The sequence below is a fragment of the Brachycentrus maculatus genome, unplaced genomic scaffold (assembly GCF_059751285.1).
Source record: "Brachycentrus maculatus isolate JH-2025_06_01 unplaced genomic scaffold, ASM5975128v1 h1tg000562l, whole genome shotgun sequence".
Taxonomy (NCBI): domain Eukaryota; kingdom Metazoa; phylum Arthropoda; class Insecta; order Trichoptera; family Brachycentridae; genus Brachycentrus; species Brachycentrus maculatus.
This window is the reverse complement of record NW_028281305.1, coordinates 265,925-291,858: the sequence shown is the minus strand read 5'-3', so window position 1 is coordinate 291,858 and position 25,934 is coordinate 265,925. Positions and strand designations below refer to the sequence as shown.

Here is a 25,934-nt window from a genome sequence, read left to right as displayed (position 1 = left end):
TACTTTAAACCAGGCTTTGGAGTTTTCTCGAAAGACATCTAGAGGAAGACCAAAAAATTCATGGATGCTACAGAAATATGACATGATTCCAAGACGCAAACGATAGAAATCAAACAGATGGCTATATTTATGCTAATATGTATATAGCTATAAAACAATAAAAACACAGCAAAAACATTAACATCTGTATTTTTTCTAACTCTTTGAGAAAAAAAACGAAAATAAAACAGTAAAATTACATAGGTTTCATTCATGTTACTCTAGTATATCATTAATTTAGATAACATGATTTGAAGGCATGGCCTAGGTGACATTGTCTATGAAAGAAGGACCTACAACCTGAGGATGAGGAGAGCTGACCCTAACAGACTGCAAAGATGATAAGTTGGAATGAAGCAAGGAAGAAGAAGATCACACAAATAATATTTAGCGCCTCATACATATCGCTCACTCCTTTCAAGATTGTCATAAATCAAAAAACTTGATTTTTCAGGAGAACGTTTTTAAAATTTAAAAATATAATACAATGTATTAAAAATAAATATCAAGCCACTTATTGAACTCTTTACTACGCAACAGGTCTTTTTAGGTAAAACCTGAAGGTTTTATTTCCATTTGAAAAATATTTAGTATATTTAAAAAAATAATTAAACAATACCTTTTCTTCAAAATGCAAAAACAACACTTTTTGCCCTGTAGCGGGTAAATATTAAGTTTAAAATATGCCTCTTTTGCTGGGATATAGTACATTTTCTGGGCATTCCGAAAACATGCACAACTGAAAATTGTCAATTTTTGATTTACGACGTTCTTGAAAGGAGTGAGCGATATGACCTTTGACCTGCGTAATTTGTGTAAGCATACTCACATGGGGCCAGTGGCGGGTAGGAGATGGAGTTTTCTTGGGTTTGAACGGAGGGATTTCTGCAACGAGAGGAGTTCTAGCCGGCGTAACAGTCTCCGCACTGCTTGAACTGGTCTATAAATAAATAAACAAAATATACATAATCTAACCTTTCCGGGAGTACAATAATTGATGTCCGACTTTTTCTGGGGAGTGGGTTCTATTCACATTAATTTCATTTCATGTAATCAATGAAGATTGAAATTATGTACAAAAAAAAATTTAAAAAGGAAGCAATAAAAACTTTTAAAAGTTTTTATTAATTTTTTATTGCTTGTTATTTTAAATATTTAATTGTAATATCACTTTTAATATTGTTTACTTTTTGTCCGCCTCCGTACTTTAATGGTCAGCACGCTTGGCTACCGTTCTGGAGGTCCCGGGTTCGATTCCCGGGGGGGGAGGGGTCAAATAAATAAAAGTGATTTTTTTCACTCTAATATTTATTCAATATTACCCTGGACTGGTACCTAAAGCGAAGGCCTGATCGCCTTTCCTTCATGTGTTGACGATCAAGATAACACTGCATTTATATGATGCAGTGCCCTATGCACCATTGGGTGCGGATAACGGTAAGATAGATATCAAATTGTAGTAGAGCGGGTTAGAAACCAAAAACTCTGATTCAAGAGGCCGCAACACTAACCACGGGACCACAACCTGACACAATTTTGGATATATTTTCAAAGAAAATGAAACACGAGCATGCAGTGGATAATATTATCAGCATCACTAACTCGGGTAAGTTTGTGAGAATAGAGCGAGATGGTTGGTTACCTGGGGCAGGTGATGAGTGGGTGAGGGGGTGTTCCTCTGCCGAAAGGGTGGTATTTCCGAGATGAGAGGGCGTCTGGGCGTGTGGGCCGGAGGAGTCCCAATACTGCCCTGCCTGGAATGTTCCTCTCCTGTAACAGGCAACATTGAAATAACATTAAAACAAGAAAAACAGAAATAACATTAACAGATTTTTGTTTTATTTATGTATTAATTTTAAATCAAACACAGATTTTTTGAGTCAACTAAGTTGTATTTATTAACAAGGCGTCAGGTTCGCGCCGCCCAGGACGACCATTGCTGACAATTCGTCGGCAGTTCTCGTCAGAACTTCGGGACGCGGATCTGACTTGGGAGGACGCAAGGGACCTGGCAGCTGACAGAAAAGCCTGGAGACAGTTTGTGGACTCCATATGCTCCACCTAGAGAGCGGTATGGTTTAATTAAAAGTTGTATTTTATTAACAAAAACACATAAAAAAATTATATTTATATAAATTTATTATGTGTTTTTGTTAATAAAATACAACTTAATAGACTCAAAAAATCTGTGTTTGATTTAAAATTAATACTTAAATTAAAACAGAGTTCTACAAATTAAACGCCAAATCAATAAATAAAAAATAAATTTAAAAAATTGTTGTCAATAATAATAAAAAATAACAATTAACACGTTGTCGTCGGCACACGGCATTTGCCGTTTTTTGCGGACTGTCGGTCAACTACGGGACACGGCAAATGCCGTTTTTGTCGGCTGTCGGTTATCGGCGGGAAATAGCAATATGTATACGGGTTTGTTATCAGCGTAAAATAAAATGCATTGAAGGGTAATTTGCTACCTGGGTGCTCGGCGACAGTCTGTCGACGTTATTTGGGATGCCTTGTCCGGATTGGCTAGTGTGCCGCTTGTAAGGCGTCGCAAGAAATCTAGAGTTTTTATGGGATCTCAATCTCAAGTTTAGTTTGAGTCATTTTGCGTATTGGACTATTTTTCATACCGCTCGCACTGTTTTGTTTACTGTTTGGTATTTTATTATTTGAATATATTAGCATTGTATAGGGTATGATACCTCGGAGAGGAAGACTATTTTTTAGAGTTTACAATGCTTCTAAAATTGTGAAATACGGAATACTAATTAAAAATTATGATTATAATTTATTTTTGATGATCAAATGTCATTTTTGATTTCTTTGAAAATTTCAATCGAAAATATTATTTGGTTTTGAAATTGTGTCAATTTTGATAAAGCGATATATTTTTGCGGTAATCGCGAAAAACATCCGCTATAGGGTTAAGTCTATTGTTCGAAGCGCCCGACTACAATGTGTTAATTTGGATAATTTATACAGCGCCATTTTCGTAAAATACTACCTCAAGGGCGCTTCACTGTGAATGAATTGGGGAAAAGAAGATGGTGGAAATGATTTATCAAACAAAAGTTTTCAGTTTTTTTCTAATGAACATCTTACTCTCACTATTTCTAACCACTTGTGGAATCGGTCATGCAACAGCAAAGACACACTCGCCAAATTTAATGCGCTGAGCTGGTAAGATAACTTTACCCGCAGCAGTTTTGTTCTTGAGATCATTTTATATACGTTTTTTATGTAATATATGATGAGAATTGTAATGTACATAAAATAATTGCTTTTAATTTTTCCTTAATCCACAAACTCCGCCCCCTCCCCCTAACTTACCCCCCTCCTTACTTATAAAACAGATAATTAATTATGCTTTAGTTTACATTTAGACCCATAGATGGAAGCATCTCTAGCTTCCGAAACTAGTCGTTAAAATAAAAAAAACTCAAGTGGTAAAAAACAAGTGTTTTTCTTTTACAATTACATCACTACATATCGCTCACTCCTTTCAAGAACATCATAAATCAAAAAACTTGATTTTTCAGGAGATCGTTTTTAAAGTTTAAAAATATAACGCAATGTATTAAAAATAAATACCAAGCCACTTATTAAACTTTTTACTGTGCAACAGATCTTTTTAGGTAAAACCTGAAGGTTTTTTCTCCATTTGAAAAATATTAAGTTTATTTAAAAAATATTTAAACAATACCATTTATTCAAAATGTAGCGGGTAAATATTAAGTTAAAAATATGCCTCTTTTGCTGGGATATAGTACATTTTCTGGGCATTCCGAAAACTAGCACAACAGAAAAATTACGATTTTTGATTTATTACGTTCTTGAAAGGAGTGAGCGATATGTGCTTTTTATTTTATTTATTTATTTATGGCCAGATACAGCTAGTTTTATTTAATAATTGTTGTTCAAGCAAATAAACTGATTTAACCTTCTTTCTCCGACACCCTCCGGCTGGCGGCTCGGGACGCCAGCAGCGGCTCGGAACTGTCGGCGCCGAACACGTCGTTGTCCGCGTCCGCCTTGTCCAGGGTGGGCGTGGCCGAGGGCTGCACCGTGAAGCGGCCAATCAGCAGCCGCTCCTCGGGCGTGATGATCACCTCGTCCGGCACGGGGGTCCTGGAGGGCTGGTCCAGCCCCAGGAGGTCCTCCTGGCTGGTGCCGCTCGAGTTGCCCCCGCTCTCCAGCTGGCGGGATCGATGAAATATTTATTTATAATTAAAATGTAACTTATTCTCAATAATATTGATATTTAAAGCGTTTACTTTTTTTTTTTTAATTCTTTTGCATTAAATTAAAATACAAAAAAATATGAATACAAAAAAAGATCCCACAAAGGCATGGCCTGTGTGTGGGTATACAATATAATTTACCCATAGTAAAGGGTATAAGGGTAAAGGTATTATAAGTAGAACTAGAATAATAGTGTTAATATAAAATACAGAAAATACTTGACTATCAGAAAACAATTTTTTTTTTAAATGAAATAAAAAACTTTGTGGTTAGTCATTTTTACTTATAATTTTTTTTACAAAAATGTTAATATTAGTATATAACCATGCACCATTGGGGTGCGGATAAGGGTTAGAAGAAGATAAATATTGTATTATGTATAACTTAATTATAATGTCTACCGGTTTCCAAGCTAACCGGTCTTTATCAAGACCGATTAATACTAAAACACTATCTACTAAACAAAATTCAAAATATTATGGCCGCTAGGCAAAAGAACTTGGGTAGATCTCAAGTGGCTTTATTTTTTGTGCTGATTAGCAGTCACAGTCAAAAGGGAGGGTATAATTAGGGTCGGGGTTTATGAATAAAACCGTACGACAAAAATGTGTTAAGATAGAAGTATGGTATAGACAAATGGCCTGTCATTGATTGGATCAATTCTTTATTTTAGTGCTTTCACACAAACATCATGGTTAGATTAACGCAGAGAACATCATAGTCTAAGCTTAACTCGAAGGTGCACAGTTTACACCCGCGCTGTGCCAGGCAGGTTTCCCGCAAGGTATCGGACCCTCTCTACAAAAACTTCTGAAATGACGAAGGGAATTCTGAAAGATATCTACACTTTAAAGAAGCCTAATGCAGTTATGTTTGAATGTAAAAATGATATAACCCCATTTGAGGATGCTACTCTACTCGAAAAAATTGATAGGATCAAGGATCACTTGGGTCTTGTGACTTGAATGCTGTTTAGTTTCATTAGTAGCTATTTGTTCTATTTTATCTTACTAAAGTAAGTTATAGCATACCTGGAGCGGAGTGTGCATGGTCCTGGAGGCCTCCCTGCGCTGGAATTCCACTTTGGCCATTTCTGTAGCCAGCCAAGATGGCAGCTCGGGTACGGCTAACTTCACCATTATAACAGTGCCCAACATCACATGCTGAAATCACATACAATAATTACTTTCACCCTAGATAACTAAACTATATTTGTAGATACATAGTAACTAAACATTCGTCAGGCGGACTGCGCAATTAAAAACATGAAAATTATTATTAAAAATAGTAACTGGTTACATGACACTTAACCCTTCACTGCATAGTGTATCAAATTTGTTACATACCCAAAAGTTAGTGTTAAAACGTTCTTTAAAAATATACGCAACCATTCTTTGTTGTTACTGATTAGATACATTCATAACTCACGTATATAGTTCATAATTTAGCCAAAAGACGCGCTATGAACGCCAAAATAGTAACTTCACTTGTCTTTCCAAGACGAACTGTCAATGCAGTCATGCAGTCATGCAGTGAAGGGTTAAGTTTGGTTTATTGGGAATGAATGTAAGAGATATTTAACAATAAATCGCTATTCCGTAAACAAAGCCTGGCGGGTGCGGGGTGCAGGGAAGTATGTGCACTTGACTTTTTCGGAGAAGGGCGTCGTCACGTGGACGAATGTTTAGTTATCTAGAGTTAACACACTAAGGACGGGAAAGGTTTTCTACCCGTTCAGTAGATTGATGCTTAACCTTTTAACCGCGTTCACTTTGTTCCTAAGAGACGCCCGTGCGCGGTGGTATTTCGCCGTTTTTTAAATGATTACTTTTATCATGTATTTAGTTAAGAAACGATTTATTTTCCTAAACAAAAACGTTCAATGGGATTCATTGTGCCTTTTTGGTACTCTATAATACACTTGTGTCACATTATTCTTGAAATATATCGTAATATAAACAAATAAGATTGTGACATAAATAAATCAAACCACGCATCGTGTGTCACTCTTACCCACTGGCGATGCGTAGCGTCGAGAGTGAGACAGATATAGGGCATGATTATAGCGCGGACTAATTACCGACCGCAAGAGAAATCAGGGATCTGTTCTTTTATTTATCCTTGTGATGTTACAAATTATTAGTCAGATATTTCAACAGATGTCATAAGGCCAAGGATTGACGTATTATTTTATCCAAAGTTCCACACCATGAAAAAATCCCTCCAAGTTGAACTGAGGTTCGAAACTTGGAGCAAAGTAAAAACACATGCGGTTATGTCAGCCGCGTACAGGGAATGTTTTGTGAAAACACATACGGTTATGCGAGCCGCGTGGATCCGGTTAAGGATGGAAAGGGTATTTTTGCCTACTGCGCTGGCCTAATTTCAAAGTCAGAAAAGAATGAATTATTAAATGTTTTTATATGAATATTATGTACCAATCTCTTTGTTAAGGTCTTAACTATATGTACACAATTATCAAATCCCATTCGAAATGTGCTAAATTACATTTTTGACATATCAACACAGATGAACAAGAATATGGAAGTTGGCATTTACAGGGCTTACGACCTGTCATAGAATGGTTGAGTGGGATGGTTGATGTCAGTCTTGAATCAAAATTTATGTCAGTGAGTAATAAAAAAATATTACAAAAATAATAATTTAATGTTTATGTATGAATGAGTAATTTGCGAGTGTAAACTCAGCTTTAGAACCCTCGGTGACTCATCTTTATACTCACCTGTCTCAAAGCGAGTATAAATATGAGCCGCACGTGAATGCTACACACAAATAAAACAGTACCTACAAAAAGTAATTTCATATTATTATATTATTTTCACATTGTTTTAGCGTTTTGAAAATTGCTATTTTGTCAACATCTCTGATATATTGAATGCAGTGAACATATTAAGAAATAAAACAATTAATATATAATAGTAATCACCTCAAGTGCCACAATAACCAGGATAGTCTGGATGGAGGTGGCTTCCGGGAACATACGATGGACAGTCCCGGAGAGGCCAATCAGTGCGCAGTTCACCAGCACGGCTATCCCCACCATGACCTCCATCGCGCTCTGCGCAAACATTAAACAAGTGTCATGTATGATATTTAAATGGCGAAATATAACTAGCTAACTGAGGGGCCCCGCCAACTTGTTGTTTTCTATTTAAATTATAACTTTGTTATAAAATCACTTTGAATATTTTATTATAACTTAATTATATTGTCTACCGGTTTCCAAGCTAACCGCTTCTTTTTCAGGACTGATTAATTAGGCGTGAAAAAGAAGCGATTAGCTTCAAAACAGGTAGACATTATAATTAAGTTATAATAAAATATTCAAAGTGGTTTTAAAACAAAGTTATATTTTAATTACAAAATGGAAAATCATAAAGTTGTTCAAATATAAACTATAGTTCCATAATTGATTCGGCAGTCACTTTGTGGTAAAATCTATCCATTTTAAATTAATGTTTTACATAGTTAATATCACTAATTCTTAAAATCTACTGTGACACGTGTTTCGATGCATTCCGCATCATTTTCATTTTTTTGAAAATGTTGCGGAATGCATCGAAACACGTGTCACAGTAGATTTTAAGAAATAGTGGTATTAACTATGTAAAACATTAATTAAAAATAAATTATAGTATCAATAATGCTTAAAATGCCTTGCATTCAATGCCTTGCAATAATGCCTTGCATTCTTTCCTAACATGCTTTTTTTTATCTAAAGTTGTAAATAAAAATATCATTGTATAGAATTTTTTTAAGGCCACTCCATTCATTTGTGTGTGACTATTTTAAACAAAATACATTAATTAAAAAAATTATGTACATAATAAGATGTAACTGGTGGGAGTTTTAAATCAAACACTGGACATTTTTACATTAATTTTGAGTACAAGACTCACCTGAAATTGGCAGGAATTTTTGTAAAGAAAAAAATGCTTTTCATAGTCTGTAAAATCCGGTATAATACCTGCCACGATCCAATGCTGTTGACTCTCCTGCCGAATGGACGTTGAGTGACAAAGCAGAGCTTGAAGGCATCTCCCCGAACTTCGATGAGGTTGTTGATGAGTGCGCATAGCCCCGCCAGAGGGAATGCGGAAGAGAAGAGCACCACGTAGCCGAGCTGCATCACCATCTCCAGATGTTCGGCAAAGGTCCCGTCGTACTGAAATAGCACACAAAAAATTAATTACAATTTAATTTAAATTTGCAAATCATATCATGGAAACTAACCACTCATTTGACTCTCATACACTTAAATTATTACACTCTGTTACAAATAAAGGTCAAGTCATGATAATTTAGAAAATTTAGAAATACATAAAAATTTTAATTCAGATAAAACATCAATTAATAATATACTGTTTCAAAATACGTCACCATTATTATCAATGTTTTCGTTTACAAAAAATCTTGTTCCTTAACCTCCCTCACTTCCCTATATTTATTAACCTATATATACACCTAAATATATTTTTTGTTCGTTAGTTTCAATTTGTACCAGAAGATGAAAACATCTGTCGTTTTCGAATCTAATCATATATATAAATAAAACTCATTAAAGTGGTATATTGAAGTGTTTAATTTTAATAATTTAATTTAAATGTAATTAAACAAGTAGTGTGGTTGTCCGCGTCCATAGTGTAATGGTCAGTACGCTCGGCTACTGTTCTGGAGGTCCCGGGTTCGATTCCCAGGGGGGGTCAAATAAATATAAGTGATTTTTTCACTCTAATATTTTTTCCATATTACCCTGGACTGGTACCTGAAGCGGAGGGCTGATTACCTTTCCTTCATGTGTTAACGATCAAGATAACACTGCGTTTGTATGATGCAGTGCCCTATGCACCGTTGGGTGCGGATAAGGGTTTGAATGAATGAAAAATTAAAGTAATTAAACAAAATTTCGATATTTTAATATAAGTTTTACTTAGTAAATATCACTATTTCTTAAAATCTATTGTGGCACGTGTTTCGATGCATTCCGCATCGTTTTCAAACACCGTATGTGAATTAATTTAATTAAACCATATCCGCTCCCTAGATGGAGCATATGGAGTCCACAAACTGTCTCCAGGCTTTTCTGTCGGCTGCCAGCTCCCTTGCATCCTCCCAAGTCAGATCCGCGTCCCGAAGTTCTGATGAGAACTGTCGACGAATTGTCAGCAGTGGTCCTCCTGGGCGGCGCGAACCTGATGCCTTGTAAAAGAGGCAAGCTTGATGGCGGCTCTCGGGAGGCATGCGGAGTACATGGCCAAGCCAACTGAATCGCCATTTCTTGACAACAGTTGTGACTAAGATTTGCTGCGTCCTACGCCTTATCTCTTCATTCCACAAAGTCAAACCACAGCACGCCTAGAATTCTCCGCAGACACCTATTCTCAAAGCTTAGTACACGGCTGCTCTGGGCCCTTGTAAGGTGCCGTGTTTCACAGCCGTATAAGAGAACAGGAGCAATGCAGGCATTGTATAGGCGGCATTTGGTCTTCACAGATCTAAATTACCTTAAATAGCTGTGACTCCAGTTCTGCCTGGCTGATGTTCCGCTGCTTCCCTTCGTACGGCTCCTTGCCAGCGTCGGCTCCGTTCTTGCCTTCATCATCAGCCAGGATGACCTCGTGGTTTCCATGCGTCGGAGTACCTTTGGATGGAGTGCCTTCCTTGCTGTCCGTCCGCTCAAATGTTCCAGGAGGTTTTTCTAAAAAGTTCATTTCTATATCGACGTGCCCTACGTAAAGTGCTCTAACTACATTTTTGTCAATTTTGAGATATTTGGTTTATGTTATCAACTGACCATTATCTATAAATATAAACAAACAAAAAACATATATAAAATAAATTACGCTCAGGCGTATAAGACGCTATCTACATTGAATTTTCTAAATGAACTGAACTCCTAAAACACTAACTACTTAATTTTGACAAAGCATAAACTTTTAAAACGATTTAATACATTATTTTATCATGTTTTTTAATGTATAATACTAATTAAGAAATTCAGATAAAACCGATAATTAATAACAAAAAAAATATGTTGAAAAAATGTTCTAAGCTCTTTCCTGTAAAGTAACAGATTTGCAGATAGAGTACTTTACGTAGGGGCCGTCGATAAACATATTTCAACATTTTGAGTATGTCCAAATACTTGTTCACAAAATCTGGATTATCTCCAATTACAGGAGTTATTTTCATATTATTTCTTTGACATCTCATCAAAGATGAAGAAATGATGAGATGATAAGATGTCAAAGAAATTATATGAAACATATTTCAATCACGAAATTTAAATGGTAATCAATATATCTAGGAATTCCAAAAATTGTAGTAGTGTGGTTGTCAATCATGGGTATACCTATGACAGATCATAATCCCTGTAAATACCCAGACTTCCATATTCTTCTTCACCTATGTTGAGATATCAAAATGTAAAAATAACTCCTAAGTGGAAAAACCCAGATTTTCAAACATGATTTGGACACTCCAAGTGAACATTTTATTTTCTTTCCATTTAACCAGACTTGGCCACAGCTAGCTGCATAATAAATACCTTGGCTGGGACTCAGGGCTCCCCACAGTGCGAGGCTCAGTCTAGCCAACCGCAAGTGTTCCAGCAGATATGGCCAAGCTGACTCCCGTAAGTTTCCTAAGACCTGGCGTGCAATGAGAAGTGCTGCCAATTGCTGAAACAAAAAAATCATATGGCGTCATTTCTGGCATTTCTCATGTGTGTGATTATAATCGATTATAACGAGCTTAAGTACCCTCTTATGGTAGAGAAAGTCCAAAAGAAGTTTCTGAGGTATCTCTACATGAGAGAGTACGGCTATTATTGGCTCTACCCGACCCAGTTTCTCCAGGGTATGCTTGGCTACAATACTTTAGAGACTAGAAAGAATGTGTATTTGATTAAACATTTTTATCGATTGTTGCGCGGTATGATCGATAATCCTGAAATTATCCGGAACATTGGTCTGTATGTTCCCGATAGTTACCTAAGACAGCGTCGGCATAGATTGTTTCACATTCCTATACACAGGACCAACCTGCCAATGGTTACGCCTGTAGGAAGAGCTACCGCTATGTTGAACAATATCGCATTGGATATTGATCTGTTCCATGTGTCCGAAGGAGTCTTCCGAAGCGGGATTCTTCTACACATTTAACAAGAGTCTTCATGCTTACTTTTTAATTTGTTTTTTTAATGTGTACGCCTTGAATGTTAGTTTGTAATGTATATATTAATTATTGAATAAATTGAAATTTAAAATTGAGGAATTGAAAAACTGTAGTTTTCAAAACTAGTCGTGTGAAATGAAATAAAACTGGTGAGTGGTATAATATAAGTGTTTTTTTTAATAAGCTTTTATGTATCAGAAACTTTAAATGTGATTTTTTACTCAATATTTGTTTAACACATTGTGTACGGTGTGCACATATTTGTGCGTTTCAGAAACCTTGTGTGGTGGCGGGGTGCACATTTTTGTGCATTTCGGCTACCTTCAATTTAGTAAACAAAAAACACGTCATAAACTTCTAATCTCTTGGCCTTTTTGCTTTTGTTGTGTAGTGGATAGATGTCGTTGTAATATAAAAAATAATACTGATATTTACTGGTTTAAAACATTGCTAATGGTTGTAATCTGTTTTGAAGGAAATGTTACAAATTAACTTTAAACAATGGATACAGACGGTGCGTTTTTTTCTTTGTCCTAAAATGAAATAAAATACAAAGATCATTGTCCTTTACTTAAGTCGGCAGTTGGTACTTACAAAGCAATAAACGCATGTGGGGAAAGCCCATAAATCATTTTTTATTCGCAGATTTTGAGTTTTCGGCGGTTGTTAAACTGTGTTGTTATTTTCTAATATTTTATTAGTGTTTTTAACATTTTTTTTACTTTTGTGATTTGTGGACTAACATGATTTTATTTTGAGACGTTAGAGACCATTTAACCGTTTTTGTATTGTTTTCGAGTTCAACTTCAAGTTCAGAATATGAAGTTCACTGACATATTTTATATTTCCGGACAGCTGTCTAATGTCGCCCGCCTCAAGATACAGTTTTATCAAAACATTGCCGTAACTAATGTGTTAATATTACCATAGGCTAAAGTCTATTGTTTATAGATATTGCATACAATGTGTCAATGTAGGAGAGCATTGAATACAAACATTTACTGAACTCACCTCTTTCAATTTCTCCTGATCTTGCAAGTAGAAGGCGATGTAGAACAAACTCAAGAAAGAGTTCACAAATTGAAACTGCAAAGTGAAAAAATAATTGTGGATTAATTATGGTATGTGTGACCGTTAGTCGGAAGAAAATTATTCATTTAGGACATGCCACAGTAAGCTCACCAACTGCCCAGGAAATGTGAACATTGCAGACAACATAATTAATGCAGACTTTTCTAGAAAAATTAAACATCGCTCACTCCTTTCAAGAACGTCATAAACCAAAATTGTCAAATTTTAGTTTTGCATGTTTTCGGAATGCCCAGAAAATGTATATACTATATACTATATCCCAGCAAAAGCGGCATATTTTTAACTTAATATTTACCCGCTACAGGGCAAAAAGTGTTGTTTTCGCATTTTGAAGAAAGGGTACTGTTTAATTTTTTTTTTAAATATACTAAATATTTTACAAATGGAGAAAAAACATTCAGCTTTTACCTAAAAAGATCTGTTGCACAGTAAAAAGTTCAATAAGTGGCTTGATATTAATTTTTAATACATTGTATCATAATCAAACTTTAAAAACATTCTCCCGAAAAATCTTTTTTGATTTATGACGTTGTTAAAAGGAGTGATCGATATATGTAATGTATTTTCTTGATTAGATTAAATATTAACCTGTTAACGGGGCGGGACGTATAAATATGTCAAATGTAAAAAAATATTGGATAAGAGTTTATGTGTATTACGATAAAGTGTTTATGATATACATTTATCCATGCATTGTAAATTTATGTGTAGAATTTTACAAAACAAAGTACAGTGAAACCTCTCAAAACAAGTAATACGCATAACGAACAAAAAAAAAGTGAAAGAGTTACTCTCCCTTAACGAGTGACATTTCGCATAACGAGTTACAGAAAAAGAGCCTAGAAAAATTCCCTTTTTCACGACATTCACTTGTCAACCGGGAGCCAGAGTGTTGTAGAATGTGATTTTGAAACAGTACTGTCAAGAATATTGTGTCATTTACGAGTATTTCGCTTAATGAGTAAGATGCTGGAACGAATTATGCTCGTTGTAAGAGGTTCCATTGCACAATTTTTTATTTTTTTTTTGAAATGTCAAATGTCGTGAAAATTCTCTAATATATCGCCTTGATGACAGCTCCTACAGTGACGCCTGAAATGTTAACAGGGAGAAACTTGTGTGCAGTTTACAAACTTATTGTGCGATGTGTTATACAGTGGAACTCCGGAAATCCGAATTAACTGCGGCTGTGGCCTGTTCGGATTTGGAAATGTTCGGATTAGCCGAGTAATTTGTAGTACAGTACATGCATAGTACTTTACATTACAGTAGTTACATTGTACTTGCCTTTTACATTTCAATAAACTTTTTACATTTCCATATAATATTACAATACTTAAGTAGCAATACAGGTACAGTACTATAAACTTTATCCTCATTCACACCCAGTGGTGCATAGGGCACTGCATCAAATCGATGCAATGTTGATCATTAATTATACGAAAGCAAGGCGATCAGCCCTGAGCTTCAGGTACTAGTCCAGGGTAATGTTTAACAAATACTAAAGTGAAAAATTACTATATTTATTTGGACCATTCTGGAAATCGAACCCGGGTCTTCCAGCACGGTAGCCACTACACTACGGAAGCTGACACCAAAATTATGTTATGTATAATAATTTTACGTAATAACAAATTTGTTCTTCAGTCTTTGCATGTTTTTTTTTTTAATGTTTTCTTACAAATCGCTCACTCCTTTCAAGAACGTCATAAATCAAAAATTGTCAATTTTCAGTTGTGCATGTTTTCGGAATGCCCAGAAAATGTACTATATCCCAGCAAAACCAGCATATTGTAAACTTAATATTTACCCGCTACAGGGCAGAAAGTGTTGTTTTTGCATTTTGAAGAAAAGGTATTGTTTAATTATTTTTTTAAATATACAAATATTTTTCAAATGGAGAAATAACCTTCAGGTTTTACCTAAAAAATATGTTGCACAGTAAAAAGTTCAATAAGTGGCTTGATATTTATTTTTAATACATTGTGTTATATTTTTAAACTTTAAAAACGTTCTCCTGAAAAATCAAGTTTTTTGATTTATGACGTTCTTGAAAGGAGTGAGCGAAATGTTTTCCTTCAAAATCTTGTTTGGATTTTTCGGGATTATGGATTTCCGGGGTTCTACTCTACTTGCGAACTATTAACAATAAGTTTAAAACATGATCATGCTGCTTGAACATTGTTTTATTTTGACAGTGTCAAAATAGTGCATATTTGTAATACATAATTCACATTTTTCTTATTCTGAGTGGCACTGATAAAAAGCACGGGGTGTTATCGTTCAATGCAAGCATTTGTGCGGTTGTATAAGGTGAAAGGGTGCTCGGGGAATAAGCCGGCGGTGTTACAAAGCCTCTAGACCTTCCGCAATAGGAAATATACAAACCAGGGTGACTTTGACAATGAGATGATTCTCATATTTGGTGTCAAGGCGATAATTTTCTTCTCATTGTGTTCCAGACGAAAGCAATGAAATAAAAAAAAAGAACAAAGCTAATTCACTGGTGATTATTGCATAAAAATATATATATACAGTAAAATCTCATACAATACATTCTCAGTGATATTTAAAATACAAAAAGTCCTCATAATCCATGTACCGTTGATCCGATCCTGGTAAATTGAGAGTTGGCTGGAGATTTTTTAACAATTTTACTGTTGATTATTTTCTTTTTTAAATTACACTTGTATTATACCAATAGATGTCTCTAGTAAAGTTCTAGTGATTCAAGAACAATGTTTCAAAATTGATTCATATATATAGAACTTCAAAGAATTTGAGTAGTGTGGTGGTCAATGATGGGTAGAATTAGTGAATGTTACATGTGTGTAAAGTGATCACTTAAACCAGCCTATGACGGTCGTCAGCCCCGTAAATGGCCGGATTTCCATATTCTTCTTCATCTTTGATGAGATGTCAAAAAACAATATGAAAATAACTCCTGTAATTAGAGATAATCCAGATTTTGTGAACAAGTATTTGGACACACTCAAAATGTTATTAATAAATTATCTGGTCAAATTATAAGCTTAAATAATAAAAATAAAAATGATATTTTCTAGCGTTTCTAATGTGTGTGATTATAATCCAGGATTCGGATCTCACATACTAATAAAAGAGTTTCTGCTCAATAAGCTTCTTTTCATCACACCAATAGATGTCTCTAGTGAAGTTCTAGTGATTCAAGAACAATATTTCAAAATTGGTTCATATATATAGAACTTCCAAGAATTTGAGTAGTGTCTCTAATAGATGTCTCTAGTGAAGTTCTAGTGATTCAAGAACAATGTTTCAAAATTAGTTCATTTATATAGAACTTCAAAGAATTTGAGTAGTGTGGTTGTCAATAATGGGTAGAATTGGTGAATGTAACACGTGTGTAAAGTGATCACTCAAACCAGCCTATGACGATCGTCAGCCCCGTAAATGGCCAGACTTCCATATTCTTCTTCATCTTTGATGAGATGTCAAAAAATAATATGAGTTTTAATTCATTACACATGAATAGTTTCGAAAACTAACTCATTAAGTGGTATAATACAATGTGTTCAATTTTGAAAGAAATAATCAACATGTCATTCCACAAAGTTAATGCCGAATCAATAAATAATATAATTTTGTTGTTGTTAAGTTGGCAAAACTTTTCACTCTTGAAATAGGGCAACCCTATATCACAAAAAGCAAATGTTAAGTCAAAAGCAAAAATGTGTGTTTATTTTTTTCTTACATAATATAATAAATAACTCAACAAAACATTAAAAGTGTTATAAATTTATTTAAACAAAGCAATTTTAGATTCATTTATAGCACTTATAACAAATATTGTGTACATAACCATTTAATTTAGAGCACTTATAACAAACATTGTGTACTTTTCCATTAAATTAATAGCGCTTATAACAACCATTGTGTACTTTGGCATCAAATTAATAGCACTTATAACAAACATTGTATACTTTGCCAATAAATTAATTGCGCTTATAACAAACCTTGTGTACTTTGCCATTGAATTAATAGCATTTATAACAAACATTGTGTACTTTTCCATTAAATTGATAGCGCTTAGAACAAACATTGTGTACTTTGCCATCAAATTAATAGCACTTATGACAAACATTATGTAACTTGTCGTTCAATTTATAGCACTTATTCGACGGGCTTGAATATAAACTGAGATTATATTCAAACCCGTAGACGCAAGCATCTGTAGCTTCCGAAACTAGTCGTAACAATATAATACTCATGTGGTAAAAAAGGAGTGTTTTTTTTATAATTTAATTTAAGCTAAATAAATACTTTATTATTTGGAGTAATAAAATAACTTTGTTTTTTGATCCACTCACTTTTTTTATTATAAACCTATAAAGAACTAGTTTCGGCAACAACCTGTTGCCCCCTTCAGAATTCGTGCTTTTAATATTCAAAATATAAATAAATACTTCACAAATTTCCCAACTAGTGTCATATTCATAATTAGTGCCATAATCAGCCATACTTCCAAATCTATCACAAATGGATTAAATTAACTATTTTATTTGAACTTAGTCCCGTTAAGTAAGTTTCAGAAAATTCAAATATTGGAGAAAAAAAATTGTGTTGAGGGTGATATTGAAATTGAAATCAGCATGCGAAAAACGCCAGATGACAGATAATTTTTTGTTGGGTAATATATCCAAAATAAAACAAGGTTTTTGTAGGATTGAATTCTACATTTATTTATGTATATCTTAATACGTGACGCGTTTCGTCTTCTTAGGACATTATCAAACACTGACAGGTCAGTTTTTGATAATGTGTTTAAATATATATAATATAATAAATCCCTTACCGCACCCCAATGGTGCATAGGGCACTGCTTCATATAAACGCAGTGTTATCTTGATCTTTTACACATGAAGGAAAGGTGATCAGCCCTCCGTTTCAGGTACCAGTCCAGGGTAATATTGAATAAATATTACAGTGAAAAAATCACTTATATTTATTTGACCCCCCCCTGGGAATCGAACCCGGGACCTCCAGAACGGTAGCCGAGCGTGCTGACCATTACGCTACGGAGGCGGACAAAGATATCTATAAATAAATGTAGAATTCAATCCAACAAAAACTTGTTTTATTTTGGATAAATTCCCCAACAATTCAATATGGAATTCTACCAACTGTCTGCAGTTACAATAAATAAGATAATTTTTTACCTTTGTCGTTCAGCCACGTGGCAACCCTGAAGTAGCAGTGGTCCATGGCGGCGATCATGACGGCCAAGATGAGGCGGGGAGCAACAGCCAACCAGGAAACAAATGCACGAGACTTCACGCGTTCATCCCACCAATCCTGAATATAAACAAAATAAAACATGTGTTAAAAATTTGGCGTAATTGTAAGTGAGTGAATAGTGCTATGGTAGTGACGGGTAGTATTATTTGCATGCAGTAGTAGTGATTGTCCTGACGAAGAGACGGGTACGTCTCGAAACCGGTAGACAAAAATCTCGGTTAGTGGCTATATACTAATATTACTAATATTTTTGTAAAAAAAAAATTATAAAGGTAAAAATGACTAACCACAAAGCAAATGCTTTGAATATTAATAATATTGAGAATACTAAGTACAGAGTATAGAGCAGTAGACTTGGGACTTGTTCACCCATATATTATATATATTTTTTTAAAATATATAAAAAAAGACTATTATACCATTATGTAATTATATAAAACATTAAACCTTGAGTGTAAGTCCCTCTCCAAGCACAAGAGCTCAGTCTCTTTTTTGGAGAGGCACAGCGAATCTAAAACTATAAGTTTGCCATATGTATAAATGTTTAGAAATTGTATTATGTTGTACTTAAAAATGAAACTATATTAAATAAATAAAATTTATTTTTTTTTTAGAAAAGAGTTATTAAAAGGTTAGGAGTTAAAAAAAAATTCAAATATATATGTATTCAATATACTATTTACTAAAGTTGTAAAACATATATGGCTGACTAAGTATAGCACCCATCACTTAGTGTAATATGTAAATACATAATATTGAGAATAAAAAATATAAAATATAAAAATATATACTTTAGCCGAGGTGGACCGCTCAAATTTTGAGATGGTGACCTTGGGAGAATAAAAGAGGTATTGGAAGACCTCAAAAACGATGGTCCAAGATGAAAGTCAGGAGTCTTGAATCCTCCCAGTTGTGGGAGAAATGCGCTGTTTAGAGCTGCCCAAAACAAGGATAATTACTATCAATAGTCAATGTCACTTATTATATCAAACTAATTAAACTAAATTAATAAGGCTGCAATTATATCCAGATGCTTCAGAAACTCGATGTGAAGGAACAAACACATGAGAATAGAAAGAAAAATGAAAATATACAAAACATGTGTTCGACCAATAGCCACTTATGGGATTGAGGCAAGAGCAGATACTTCTAGAACAAAATCTCGACTTCGAACCTCCGAGATGAAGACTCTCCGATCCATAACCGGAAACACATTGCGAGACAGAGTAAGAAATACCGACATCTGGAGCATGTGTAAGACGGAGGATATCGTGAGGTGGGGACGACAAAGAAGGCGATACTGGAATGATCATGTAAACAGAATGTCAAATGACAGTCTTCAAGGAATCCCTGAAGGACGCAGACCCCCAGCCAGACCTCCAAAAAGGTGAAAAGACAGCTGGGAGTCAACATCCCAAGAGCTACAAGCGGAGGCACAAACAGATCCTTAGGATCTAGAAAAAGAAGAAGAAGAATCCAACGTCACGGGGGACCTGACATGGCACAAACAGAAGAAGAATGGGAGAAAACGAGATGACGGGAGTGCTCATCTGCAGTATAGCGGGTTGGTTACCTGAATCAGCAACATGATGTAGGACGTGAAGGCCACAGTGATCAGGCAGAGGCAGATGGCCGGGGCGCTCACCAGATGCCTCCAGAGCCTCCGGCGCCAAGCCGGGTACACGGGCTCGGGGCGCCCCGTCACGCTGCTAACTACTATTTCACCCTGGACACAATAAAACAATCGGTAAGTAAACTTCACAAAATTTTGAGTGACCTTTAATACTAATTCACAAGTCTGGATTTTCTCCACTGTTTGGTATTTAAATACCTGATAGAGCGGTCTAGGTTCGATGAGGAGATCATCTCGCTGGTCTAAAGTTCCCCATCTAAAGGCCAATTCGTTGGAATACCTAAAAAAAAACAAAAATTACGATGTATATAAATCCACTTGTAATTTGGTGAATATTTCCTCTGTGAAAGTCTGTCTCGGAACTTTAAGTATTATTTTCAATTAAGTATGAAAAAATAAAACACTCGTTTATACGTAAGATAACTTTTTTGATAATTAAAATGTAACTTTGTTTTAAAATCACTATTAATATTTTATTTAAACTTAATTATAAACGTCTACCGGTTTTGCAGCTAATTGCGTCTTTATCAAGACTGATTAATACTAAAACACTATCTACTTAACAAAATTCAAAATATTTTGTAGATCTCAAGTGGCTTTATTTTTTTTTGTGTTGATTAGCAGTCAAAGTCAAAAGGGATTAGAGATGTTGAGTGATTGGAAACATATTATGTTTTCCAAAAATCTGTAATTTTTTAATAATGGATTTTTAGAAAAATCATTTACTTCTGTATTTATTACTTGTAAATTATTATTAATTGCCTTTTTAATTTCTAATATTTCAAAATAATCTCATCTAAGTCCTCTGTTGCATGTGTGTGATATATTTTTAGACCATTATTTCTATCAAATGAGTGATTATTTTCTATTAGGTGATTGGCAAATTCCGAATAATTATTATTATTTAGATTTAGGTGGAAGTCTGAGCATTCTCAGGGCTTACGACTTGTCTGAGAACAGTGTCTGAGAACACTCAAATAAAATATTAAAAGGAAATTCTCACCTTTTCCACGACTGCAGATAAATACACGCCCAGAGGATATTAAAAATTGAAAACAGGACGTAGGCCATGTCGCGCCAGCTATCTCTGACACTGCTCATGAAGACCTGAAATAAAATAAAAATTATTATGAAAAAGTTTAGTATAAGAATATTATTTTTTCAGACATCTTAACATGGATGAAGAAGAATATGAAAGTCTGGGTACACATGAGTAACATTCACCATTTTACCCGTGATTGACAACCACAATACTCAAAATTTGAAAACTCTACGTATATTTATTGATTTGGCGTTTAATTTGTAGAACTTCATATTTATATTTTAAATATTATAATTAAACACTGATTTCAGTCTAAGTTGTATATTTTATTTTTTTTTAAATAAAAAAAAAAAATATAACAATTGTTTCGCCTTGTTATTTGGACGTTATCAAACTACTGTCGTAAGTTGTTTGACAATTTTTTTTAATTTTTTTTTTTAAAGTAAAATATACTACATATTTAGTAGACACAACTCAGTGTATGATTTTAATATTTAAAATGTCCTACATATCCCTCACTCCTTTCAACAACGTCATATTTCAAAAATCTTCAATTTTCAGTTGTGCATGTTTTTGGAATGGCCAGAAAATGTACTATATCCCAGCAAAAGCGGCATATTTTTAGCTTAATGTTTACCCGCTACAGAAAAAAAAGTGTTGTTTTTGCATGTTGAAGAAAAGGTGTTGTTTAATTATTATATTTTTTTATACTAAATATATTTTAAATGGAGAAAAAAACCTTCAGGTTTTACCTAGAAACATCTGTTGCACAGTAAAAAAATCAATAAGTGCCTTGATATTTATTTTTAATACATTTTATTATATTCTTAAACTAAAAAAAGTTTTTTTTATAAATGACGTTGAAAGGAGTGAGCGATATATCATAAATCTCATGAAGGTTTATGTGTCACTGGAGCCATCTATAGTTGGTCTGAGAAAGCTATAATTTAGCTTTGATTTAGATGTATGCCTATTGGAATTGCATATTCTTCTCCATCTATGTTGAGATGTCAAAACGTAAACCTTACTCACCCAGAAAATGAATCCAAGTATGGCGGGAACTGTCAGTGCGCAGGTGTAGTGGCCCAACCACGCAAAATACATGGCGACCTTCACGCCAAAGTATCCGCATATTTCTTCTGCACATTAAAAAAAACATAAAATAATACATTTAGTAAAAATGCTTTATGTCAGTCTATTCTACAGTGTGGGATTATTGGTTCGCTATTTATTGTGCCACATCTCGGTACTAAGGTACTAAGATTAATCGAAGAAAGGAAGCACCTACTCACGACCTTCTCCAAAAGACGCGCCGAATGGATCGGCCACGTGCTAAGACAAGAGGGTTTCCTGAACAAAATAAACGGTGATGACAAAGTTCTTATCGAAACCGGTAGGTTAAAGTATACTTATAATCAAAAAAGTGGATAAAACAAAGTTGTTTAATTTTATAAAGTTTATAAAATATGCCAAAAAGTATCTGCGAAAAACATTCAAGAAATTGTATTATAACTCACGCAGTGGCTGTGCGGAGAACACGGCCCGCACCCATTTCTCCCGGAGTTCGTGGAGCTTTTCCGTTTCGTGGATGGGAAATACTCGATCTATCAGCCCGGCACTCAAACAAACGGGAACTGGAATAAACAGGACAAAAATGTTTACAACATTTTGACCGTGTACAAATACTTCACAAATCTGGGTTTCCTTTACTTGGATGTTATTTTTACATTTTGACATCTCAATATGATGAATGAAAGAGAGGTTTTTTTTTGCATTTCATAATATAATATTATTACAAGTACAAAAATATTATATTATGCTAATACAAAAAAGATCCCACAAAGGCATGGCCTGTGTGTGGGTATAAATTTTATTTTAGGTTATAATTAATGGTACAACAAGAATACAATAGATATCAAAAATATAAATATATTAAAAGTGCTAATATTAAATACAAATACATATTTGGATTCTAGCAGAAAACAAAAATTTAAAATGAATATGTATATATATTAACAATAAGTATATACTATATGAGTTATAAATTAAACGAAGAAGCTACATAGATTTGATTTTTAATAAATAATTTCAAAAAAGTAAATAATTTAATAAATAGTTTCAAATTCAAATCTTATCCAGCTCAGCTGCAACCTATCAGGGATACTAATCATTTATCCTGTCAAAATATAGGATTGCTAATGTACAAATCTCACATGGATACTATAAGTTTGTTGGTTAAGACTTGTCTAAACTCACCGATGCTCTGTCCAGGTCTAAGTTTCAGCGGCGGGGGAGCTGGTTCTCCGGCACTTGCCCTCACGGCTTCCAGGAGATGCAGAACCAACTCCTGCCTCTCCAGGGAAGTCAGAAACTCATCAGGACTATCGCTCTGAAACATTTGATGTGCGCTTTTTTTTTTTTTTTTCTTGGTGAAAACCAAATGCCGCCTATACAATGCCTGCATTGCTCCTGTTCTCTTATACGGCTGTGAAACATGGCACCTTACAAGGGCCCAGAGCAGCCGTGTACTAAGCTTTGAGAATAGGTGTTTGCGGAGAATCGTAGGCGTGCGGTGGTTTGACTTTGTGAGGAATGAGGAGATAAGGCGTAGGACGCACCAAATCTTGGTCACAACTGTCGTCAAGAAAAGGCGATTCAGTTGGCTTGGCCATGTACTCCGCATGCCTCCTGAGAGCCTTAATCAAGCTTGCCTCTTTTACAAGGCATCAGGTTCGCGCCGCCCAGGACGACCACTACTGACAATTCGTCGGCAGTTCTCGTCAGAACTTCGGGATGCGGATCTGACTTGGGAGAATGCAAGGGAGCTGGCAGCCGACAGAAAAGCCTGGAGACAGTTTGTGGACTCCATATGCTCCACCTAGGGAGCAGATATGGTTAATATATATATATATTTTTTTATTTTTTATTTTTTTTTATTGGAAAACCAACAGAATGTTTCCACCTAAGTAATCTAAAAATAAAAAAAATTAAATAAACTGTCATAAAAGTATAACTATATAGAACATTTCTTTATCAACTGGTCAAATAAACATCAACAATATTTCTTTTAAACGTATTAAAAGAAACATTATTGATGTCCATTACATTAAGCATTTCATTCCACATATCGCAGGCTCGATTTAAAAATGAATTTTAGGACTGTAGGACTTGGTGTGCATTTTAGGGATTTTAAATAAGTTTTTGTTTCTGGTCTGTGCTCCCGGGACTCTAAAATTGATGAGTGATAAAAGCTCTGGGCAATCTACATATAATAATAATAATAAAACCCTTATCCGCACCCCAATGGTGCATAGGGCACTGCTTCATATAAACCCAGTGTTATCTCGATCGTTTACACATGAAGAAAAGGTGATCAGCCCTCCGCTTCAGGTACCAGTCCAGGGTAATATTGAATAAATATTACAGTGAAAAAATCACTTATATTTATTTGACCCCCCCTGGGAATCGAACCCGGGACCTCCAGAACGGTAGCCGAGCGTGCTGACCATTACCCTACGGAGGCGGACAATCTACATAATTATCAAAAAATTTATACAGAAAAATAAATAAAAATAATAAGGTCAGCATTGTTCCTGCGTGTTACGAGCTTGACATATCGCTCACTCCTTTCAAGAATGTCATAAATCAAAAATCGTTAATTTTCACTTGTGCATGTTTTCGGAATGCCCAAAAAATGTACTATATCTCAGCAAAAGAGACATATTTTTAACTTAATATTTACCCGCTACAGGGCAAAAAGTGTTGTTTTTGCATTTTAAACAAAAGGTATTGTTTAATCATTTTTTTTAATTTACTAAATATTTTTCAAATGGAGAAAAAACCTTCAGGTTTTACCTTAAAAGATCTGTTGCACAGCAAAAAGTTCAAAAAGTGGCTGGATATTTATTTTTAATACATAGTATTATATTTTTAAACTTTAAAAACGATCTCCTGAAAAATCAAGTTTTTTGATTTATGACGTTCTTGAAAGGAGTGAGCGATATCACATTTATAATAGTAACTTGCAACATACTTCGGCTGTCCAAACTCAAAACACAGTAAGGGACATTTTTTTGTAGTATGTTTTTTTTGCATTTTTGGACTAAGTAGTTGCTACTTAGTCCAAAACTCGAAAAAAAAATGTACTACAAAAAAATGTCCCTTACTGTGTTTTAAGTTTGGACAGCCGACTTGTACTTTAATGTAAATGTATTTATGTAGCTGTTCTGTAAAATTTCCAAATGAAATAAAATAAAAATGTACCTTATGGAAACAATGCAGATCCCTCAGAGAAAACTCTTTCAGCCCTCCGCCAAACTCGGGTTTGAGAGTCTTCGACATATGCACCTCTTCTGCTGCCCTTAACAATCTGAAAAATACATAATTATTTAACTTAATAATTCTTTATTTTCTTTTCTTCAAACCCAATGGTGCATAGGGCACTGCATCGTATTGACAAAGTGTTATCCTGATAGTTACTTACATGAAGGAAAGTGATCACTCTTGCGCTTCAGGGACTAATCCAAGGTAAAATGCTTATCTTAGACTTGCATTATTTTCTTATATAACCATTTGAATAATTAAAAATAGATATAATAATTATTTATGTTTAATTGATAAGACATATAAGTCTATTCTATAAAACCCAATGGTGCATAGGGCACTGCGTCGTATTGACACTGTATTATCTTGGTCGTTACTTACATGAAGGGAAGGTGATCACTCCTGCGCTTCAGGGACTAATCCAGGGTAAAATGCTTATCGCAGACATGCATTCTTTCCTTATATATAACCATTTGAATAATTTATAATAGATATAATAATTATTTATATTTATTTGATACGACATATTCTAATTCTAATATTAAGTCTATTCTATAAAAGTTGTTGCATTTGAAAATGCCATAACAAGGCGAAACAATTGTGTTTTTATTTCAATAATAAAATACAACTTTGTAGACTCAAAAAATCTGTGTTTGATTTAACATAACTTAAAATGGATTTCCACAAATTTAATGCCAATACAATAAATAATAATTTTAGTTTAGCTGTGCCTCTCCAAAAAAGAGACCGAGTTCTTGTGCTTGGAGAGGGACTTACACTCAAGGTTTTTTGTTTTATTTGATTAATGGTATATTAATGGTAGATTAATGGTATATAATGGTCCGCCTCCGTAGTGTAATGGCCAGCACGCTCGGCTACCGTTCTGGAGGTACCGGATTCGATTCCCAGCGGGGGTCAAATAAATATAAGTGATTTTTTCACTTTAATATTTATTGAATATTACCCTGGACTGGTACCTGAAGCAGAGGGCTGATCAACTTTCCTTCGTGTGTTAACGGTCAAGATAACACTGTGTTTATATAATGCAGTGCCCTATGCACCATTGGGGTGTGGATAAGGATTTGA

The 25,934-nt window shown here is 34.6% G+C and overlaps 1 protein-coding gene across 1 annotated transcript in view; it reads right to left on the bottom strand.

Annotated features, from left to right (window-relative positions):
* Positions 1-25,934, bottom strand: part of wwk (anoctamin 8 white walker) — a 34,885-nt gene that overhangs the window by 5,709 nt on the left and 3,242 nt on the right. Inside the window, exons 4-21 of the mRNA XM_088273226.1 lie at positions 24,789-24,894; positions 22,782-22,914; positions 22,043-22,159; positions 21,558-21,664; positions 20,487-20,590; positions 19,682-19,763; positions 19,424-19,576; positions 17,772-17,907; positions 14,965-15,020; positions 12,496-12,570; positions 10,856-10,988; positions 9,813-10,006; positions 8,276-8,473; positions 7,235-7,366; positions 5,319-5,450; positions 3,986-4,241; positions 1,682-1,809; positions 869-979 (exon numbers count right to left, since the gene is read on the bottom strand). Of these exons, the coding sequence (XP_088129352.1) occupies positions 869-979; positions 1,682-1,809; positions 3,986-4,241; positions 5,319-5,450; positions 7,235-7,366; positions 8,276-8,473; positions 9,813-10,006; positions 10,856-10,988; positions 12,496-12,570; positions 14,965-15,020; positions 17,772-17,907; positions 19,424-19,576; positions 19,682-19,763; positions 20,487-20,590; positions 21,558-21,664; positions 22,043-22,159; positions 22,782-22,914; positions 24,789-24,894 (2,353 nt within the window). The remainder of the gene's footprint in view (positions 1-868; positions 980-1,681; positions 1,810-3,985; positions 4,242-5,318; positions 5,451-7,234; positions 7,367-8,275; positions 8,474-9,812; positions 10,007-10,855; positions 10,989-12,495; positions 12,571-14,964; positions 15,021-17,771; positions 17,908-19,423; positions 19,577-19,681; positions 19,764-20,486; positions 20,591-21,557; positions 21,665-22,042; positions 22,160-22,781; positions 22,915-24,788; positions 24,895-25,934) is intronic.